The sequence below is a fragment of the Lissotriton vulgaris genome, chromosome 11 (assembly GCF_964263255.1).
Source record: "Lissotriton vulgaris chromosome 11, aLisVul1.2, whole genome shotgun sequence".
Classification (NCBI taxonomy): Eukaryota; Metazoa; Chordata; class Amphibia; order Caudata; family Salamandridae; genus Lissotriton; species Lissotriton vulgaris.
This window is the reverse complement of record NC_141699.1, coordinates 911,993,397-912,000,548: the sequence shown is the minus strand read 5'-3', so window position 1 is coordinate 912,000,548 and position 7,152 is coordinate 911,993,397. Positions and strand designations below refer to the sequence as shown.

Genomic DNA, 7,152 nt, shown 5'->3' with positions numbered 1-7,152 from the left:
TAAATATATATATATTTTCAATATATATCTGTGTGGTGTATTTTCATTTGGTATTCAAGGGGATTGCATATGGTAAAACAGCTTGCTTCACATGCCTTTACAGAGTTTAGCCTAAGACTGTTTTGTCCACGCTACCTCTTGGATAGCTGGTCTATAAGGTTGACTTACAACCAATCATCATAAGGGTTGCTTGGCATGGTACAAGGTGATCACTAGAACTAGTGAGCATCATATACCAGGCCAACTTCTCACATTGGTGAGCAGCGGTTGGGATTTGAGCTTGCTGTTGTTTTACCATTACAATCTTTGAAAATATCATTTGAAAGATCATACAGGTACCTGCTAGGTACATATAAAACAAGACTAGTATACTTAAGTTCTACTGGACTTAGTTGTTGTAGAGGATAGGGAGTAGCACACCCTGACTACAACTACTAGATAGGTTTAGTAGGTAAACACCAGTGTAGGTAGATTGCAACACATCCACCCACACTAGAGCAATGTCTGGAGCAGAGGGGTCCACTGGACCTATCCCTATTGAGAGTGACCCTCCAAAGGCACCATCCAAATTTGCTATGTTAAACTTTAAAGAACTGATGCAACTGTGTACCTTAAGAGGATTCAAGACGGGTCCACCCCCTACCACAGACCACCTCAGAGAGCTTTTAGACCAGTCTGAAGCTCTAAAGACCTCTAAAACAGACCCCACAGGGAATGTGGAAGGAGACTCTCCCACTAAAGATGATAATACTGACACCCCTGTCCCTGTTGGCCAGATAGATGAGGAAGACCAGATCACTGGGGATACTCAGCCTGAGGATGAGGAGGAGGAAGAGGCAGAATGGGAGAGCAGTGATTCTGATGATGGAAGACATAGTCAGGTGCTGGCCAAAGGGCTTAGCCAGGCTAACTTAAGCCTATTTGGGACTGAGTCAGGGGTCAACCCACTCAGACCCCCAAGTGGACTTAACCAGGAGCAAAGGAGGAGGAGGAATCACTCAGGTGAATCCAACACCTCCCAAGCTTCTAGAGGTTCTCATGGTCACTCCAGAAGGGAGATGACAAGCCCTCAGAGAAGGGAACATGAGGCCAACATGAGAGAGGCTGAGCTTAGGATCCAGAAGCGAGAACTAGAAGTTGCCCTGGCCCAAGAGACACTTGCTAGAGCAAGACAGCCTAGAGAGAGTGGATTAGGATCCACTGGTGGCAGCATTATCCCTAAGGATAAAGACAGGTCCTATGACAATAGAAACCTGAGTAAGATTGTGCCCCCCTACAAAGCTGGGGATGACATCCACAAATGGATGACTGCACTTGAGAGAGCCTGCAGAGTACGGCAGATCCCTCGGAAGCAGTGGGCAACAATCTTGTGGCTCTCCTTTGAAGGTAGAGGCCGAGACAGACTCCTCAGAGTTAGTGATGGGGATTCTAGAAACTACCTGGTCCTGAAGAGTGCTCTGATAGATGGGTTAGACGTAACCACTGAACAGTACAGGTTAATGTTCAGAGAGACCCAGAAGACACAGACTCAGGACTGGTCTGAATTTGTTGAAAGTGCCACTAAGGCTCTGTAGGGCTGGTTGCTGGGAAGTAAGGTTACAGACTATACAGGATTGTATAATTTAATTATGAGAGAGCAAATCTTAAGTAATTGTCAAAATCAGCACCTACATCAGCACCTGGTGGACTCTGATCTGACCTCTCCACAAGAATTGGGTAAGAGGGCAGACAAATGGGTCAGAACCAGGATCAGGCCTAAGAACCAGGGTGGTGACCAAAAGAAAGAGACTACCAAGCCTCAAGAGAAAGGTGGGGATAAATCTAAAGAAAAGACTTCCCCAGGGCCCCAAAATTCAAAGGAAAAAGGTGGGCCCCACGACACTTCCTCTACAGAGAAAAAGCCTTACTGCCATGCCTGTAAACAGGTTGGCCATTGTAAAACAGACAGCTGTTGTCCAAAGAATAGTAATAAGGAAAATATACCTCCAGGTAAAGCTCCAACACCTCCTGTTACTGTTAGCAGTAATCCCCCAGGTGGTGGGAGCACCCCCCGAAATTTGGGTGGATTTACTTTTGGAGCACAGGTGGATTCTGGCCTAACCAGGTCCCCTAACTTAGCTACTCTTGTTTGTGAAAATGGCATGGGGTTTGCCAAATTCACTGCTTGCCCAAACACTTTGAGCAAGTACAAACAGGAGCCCCTCATCAATGGCTTGAAAGTTGAGGCCTTTAGAGACACAGGGGCTAGCATCACCATGGTGGCTGAATGTCTAGTCCCCTCAAGGCAACTTTTACCTGATGCCACATACCAGGTGACAAACATTGATGGAATAGAAACCAAACATCCCATGGACGTAGTCAATCGTAGCTGGGGAGGTGTCACTGGCCCAAAGAGATTGGCAGTGTCAGCAAACTTGCCTGTGGATTGCCTACTTGGTAATGATTTGGAAATCTCAGCCTGGGCTGAGGTTGAACAACAAACCCATTCTAGAATGGTAAATCTCCATGGAAAGGTTATTGGGGCTGTGATGGCTACAGCCCCAATCCAAGATGTCCTTCCTGAAAAGGTTGGTAGGGCCGAGCAAACCACAGCCCCATCTTTAGCTAACTTCCCTCCTGAAAAGATTAGCAGGGCTGTGATGGTAACAGCCCATACCCAAACTGAGTCCCTCCCTGAAAAGGTTGGCAGGGCTGTGATGGCCACAGCCCAAATTCAAACTGATTCATGTGTTGTGAAGCCTGAAACAATGGATCACTCCACACAAACAGAGAGCATATAGGAGGAAGAGAAATCTCCCTCCCACCAGACTTTAGGAAAGGATTAGCCTCCTCAGGGAGCTGATCTTACCCCTGATAAAGGAACTGCCCCAGAGGTGGTTGGGCCTAGCCTGACAGAGCCTCTGATGTCAGTGGACCCTTCTCAGGTGGGACCCAGTCTGGAGCAGGTAACCTGCCCCTCTCTAACCTGCCTCAGTCAGCCCAGGGCTATAGAGGCCAAGGAAGTCAGTGAGCCCCAGAGGGCCCCCTGTCAAATAAAACACCCCCATCAGCAGATTAGGGGCACCAAAACTAGCAGCCCTAGTAAGGTGAAAACTTTAAAAACTCCTGAGGGAGCCCCCTTAAAAGTAATTAGGGACCGCCCACAGATGGATTCTGTGGGGCACAGCCAAACCTGGGACCCCAAGGCCCCAAACCTGACCTGTCCCTCCAGTAAGCCAAACAAAGGGACCCAGCCTCCAGTTTTAGGTAGCCAGAGGTTGACCCTGAGAGCACAGTGCAACTCAGTCAAATAAAGAAAGGCCTACATGGTGGAGAGCGATTGGAGGAAGCTGAGTCCTACAGAGGAATCTCACTTCAGTACTTCATCTCAACACCAGCCTTTGACTTTGCCAAGACACACCACAGGTAGAGATTCCCTATGGTGGAGCCCCTCAGATACCCTTAGGGTGAGGGATTGCTTAGTGGACCATGAGACAGGGGGTAACCAAGCCAGTGCTGGTACTTCCTGTGAGAAGTTGGCCCGATATGCAGTGCTCACTATTCTAGTGATCACTATGCATCGGTCCAAACGACCCTTATGGTGGTTGGTTGTAAGTCAACCTTAGACCAGCTATTCTAGTAGCGTGGATACGAGCAGTCTTCGGGCTAAACTCTAGAGGGCGTGTTAAGCCAGCTGGTATACCATCACATACCCCTTGAACACCGAGTGAAAGGACACCACACAAGTGTTATGAAAATAAACAGTGTATTTATAAGAATCCCAACAGCCCTGTACTCTTTATGAGGACAGGGTACTAAGCACACAACAAAACTCTTATGAAAATACTTCAAGTGCACAATCAATACAAGTGCCCGAGGGCACGGAAAGTTTAGTGGTCTCGGGCGGACCCGATTAGGCAAGTCGGAAGCGATAGGGACTCGGGACCCTTAAGTAAGGAGGCTATGCGGGCACCGAAATGCCGAAGTTACCTAGCCCCAAGGGCTGCGGCTGCACAAGTCTTTACAGGCGTCGGGAGTCTTCGCTGACGAGCCAGGAGCCGGAAGGAAGGAGTTGCTGGCCGGCGACCAGTGGAAATAGTTCGTAGAGATCCAAGCCTGGATCAGAGATGGATGACACCTGAAAGCAGAGGGGACCAAGTTCGTACTACTAGCCAGTAGTCAGACGGTACCAGGAAGGCACCGGATGATCGTCACCTCGACTAGGTGAGTGGGCGACACTAGGCTCTGCAGTCTCACGGACCAGGAGGCGTTGTCGGCGACCAGGATGGAGGTGCGAGCTGTCCCACGAAGGTTGATGGTGTCGGCGTCGCTGGGCCCAGGATTGGGGCAACAAGCCTTGGCAAATTTCAGGGCCACGTGGTGGGCCTAAAATGACGTCTTGAGTGTACCAGGAGGGTCCGGGGTGCTCCTCTCGCAGAAGGGAGCAAAGGCCAGCCTGGAGCAACCAGACCAGCAGCGTTGGTTGTCGGGTGTCGTCAAGGAGGTCACAAGCCAGCGGCTAGTGATCAGACAACGTGCTGAACAGCAAAGAGCAGAAGGGCCCCACGCAGATCGTGGAGATACTGGGAGGCTGCACTTCGATGCTGGAGCTGCTCAGGGTCGGGGCTTCTCGGACCCCAGAGCACTCACCAGAGAATCCCTCGGCGGTCGTGCTGGTTTTAAGAAATCGTGCAGGTTTTGATGATGGCCGGTCCCTCGAGGTCTCGTCGCACCCACAGATCTCAGCTGAGCTGACGACGTGGGTAGAGGTCAGAGGTGCCAGGGAAGCCGGTTCTCGTCGAGCTGGGCAGTCGGATTCCTGAGGAAGGACTTGCAGCAAACCGCAGAGTTCTTAGATGGTGCCTGCGGATGCAGGGTGACTACTCCTTAGCCACAAGGGAGAAATCTTGAGAAGAGTCTCGAAGTCCTTTCGTAGAAAGTATTCTTGATTCAAAGATGATCTAATTTGGAAGGGTCCCCGCTCCTGCCTTTATCCTAAAGAAAGGGGTGGGGACGTGACTAGGTCCTTCCCTAGGGGTGGGACCAGGAAGGGGGGTAGTTACACCTCTCTCCCATGCAGGACTTTCCCCAGGTCAGGGGCTGGCGCCCCTGGAACTGGTTCTAGCTGGCAGATGCGTAGTGAGTCCCCTTCCTGTAAAGCCCTGCCTACCCGGGATACACAAAACCCTGTCTGGGATGGTGCTAGCACCGCCCCTGACAGGAAACCCTTTGTCCAAGCTCTCCTCGCTGGAAGGACTCCCAGCAGCAGGAGGTCAGACTCGTGTCTGTGGTGGCAGCATCCATTTTGTGGAGCTGAGGCTTGAGTTAACTTTAACCGGGGTTCACAGTTACATACATGTCGTGTCCCTCTAGAAGGGTGGAATGCTAACCCCGTCGCCAGAATTGGCGAGGGGTTAGTATTCCAATTCGTATGACACCTTACTCGACATGTTTTGATAAAGCGATACCAAAGATAGCATTTAACCGCGAGGATTATAATGCACTTAAGAGTATATGGTATGCGTTATCATGGAACGGCTATTGGGACTTGGTTCCGCAAGCTGCAAACGGGCTCAGCTCATGCCAGAGCACCACTTCACACGATTCCAAGCGCTCTGCCTTCAGGATTGTCAAGGCCTGCCATAGGAGTGACTGATAGGAATCTGTGTGTCCATTTTTAAGGTTAGATATAGGTATACTATATCTAAAGCAAAGGGTGATTACACCACCTTGCCCCAGCTGTCGTGTAGCCAGTTGTGTCAGATTTAGATGGCCATCCAGGGGTGGCATAATACATGCTTCAGCCCCTGGTAGGCCCTGGGTACACCTATGCCCTGAGTTACAGGGTCTGATAAGGTGGCCCAGTACCAATTGGAAATGTACCTAGGGTACATGGAATCCATTTTAGAGAGAGAGCAGTAGGCCTGGGGTCCTGATTGGCAGGGCCCCAGGTCAACTAAGTCGGAAAACCAGCAAAACACCAGGCAAAAAGTTGGGGGCAGCCATAGTCAGGTATCCACCTTCCTACACAACCCCCCCCCCCCCCAAACGAAAGGAGATAAGGCTATCCTTGACCAGGTAAGCCTATATGGCCTGAGTGGCCTTATGAGGTGGTACATGCACTGGCATGGTTACCCCCTGTATCATGGTCCACTAAGCAACCCCTCACCCTAAGGGTATCTGAGGGTCTCCACCATAGGAAATCACTACCTGTGGTGTGCTTTGGCAAAGTAAAAGGCTGGTGTGGGAATGGAGTACTGAAGTGAGACTCCACTACTGTTGGGCTCAACTTCCTCCAATCACTATCCACCATATGTGCCTTTCTTTCTAGTACTGAGTTGCTATGAGCTCTCAGGGTCAACCTCTGGCTACCTAAAGCTGGAGGCTGAGTCCCTCTGTTTGGCTTACTGGAGGGACAGGTCAGGTTTGGGGTTTTTAGGCCCCAGGTTTGGCTGTGCCCAACAGTGTCCAGCTGTGGGAGTTCACTAACTAAGTTTAAGGGGGATCCCTCAGGATTGTGTTTTATTTTCACTTGGCTAGGACTACTAGCTTCAGTGATCCTAATCTGCTGATTGGGAAATTCTTTTGGACAGGGGGCCCTTTGGGGTCCACCACTGGCCTCCCTGACCTCTACAGCCCTGGGCTGACTGAGGCAGGGTAGAGAGGGGCAGGTTACCTGCTCCAGACTGGGTCCCACCTGGGAAGGTTCCACTGTCATCAGGGGCTCTGCCAGGCTAGGCCTGACTACCTCTGGGGCAGTTCCTTCACCAGGGGTAGAGTCAGTTCCCTGAGGAGGCTGGCTCTCACCTAGTGTCTGGGAGGGGGAAGACTTTTCTTCCTCCTCAAGGCTCTCTGTTTGAGTGGAGTGATCCATTGTTTCAGGCTTCACAACACTATTATCGGTCTGAGTTTGAGCTGTGGCCATCACAACTCCACCAACCTTTTCAGGAAGGGACTCAGCTTGGGTTTGGGCTGTGACCATCACAGCCCTGCCAACCTGTTCAGGAAAGGCATCTTTCTGGGATAGGGCTGTGACTGGCACAGCCCTCCTGACCTGTTCAGGGAGGACATCTTGGACTGGGGCGGTGGCTATCACTGTCCCACTAACCTTACCATGGAGGTTTACCATTTTAAAATGGGTTTCTTGCTCTACCTCAGCCCAGGCTAAGGTCT

At 50.7% G+C, this 7,152-nt stretch overlaps 1 protein-coding gene across 1 annotated transcript in view; it reads left to right on the top strand.

Annotated features, from left to right (window-relative positions):
• Positions 1–500: 500 nt before the first annotated feature.
• The window catches only part of LOC147683679 (uncharacterized), a 28,341-nt gene continuing 21,689 nt past the window's right edge, over positions 501–7,152 (top strand). Inside the window, exons 1-2 of the mRNA XM_086942564.1 lie at positions 501–767; positions 825–1,386. Coding sequence (XP_086798690.1) covers positions 501–767; positions 825–1,386 — 829 coding nt within the window. The remainder of the gene's footprint in view (positions 768–824; positions 1,387–7,152) is intronic.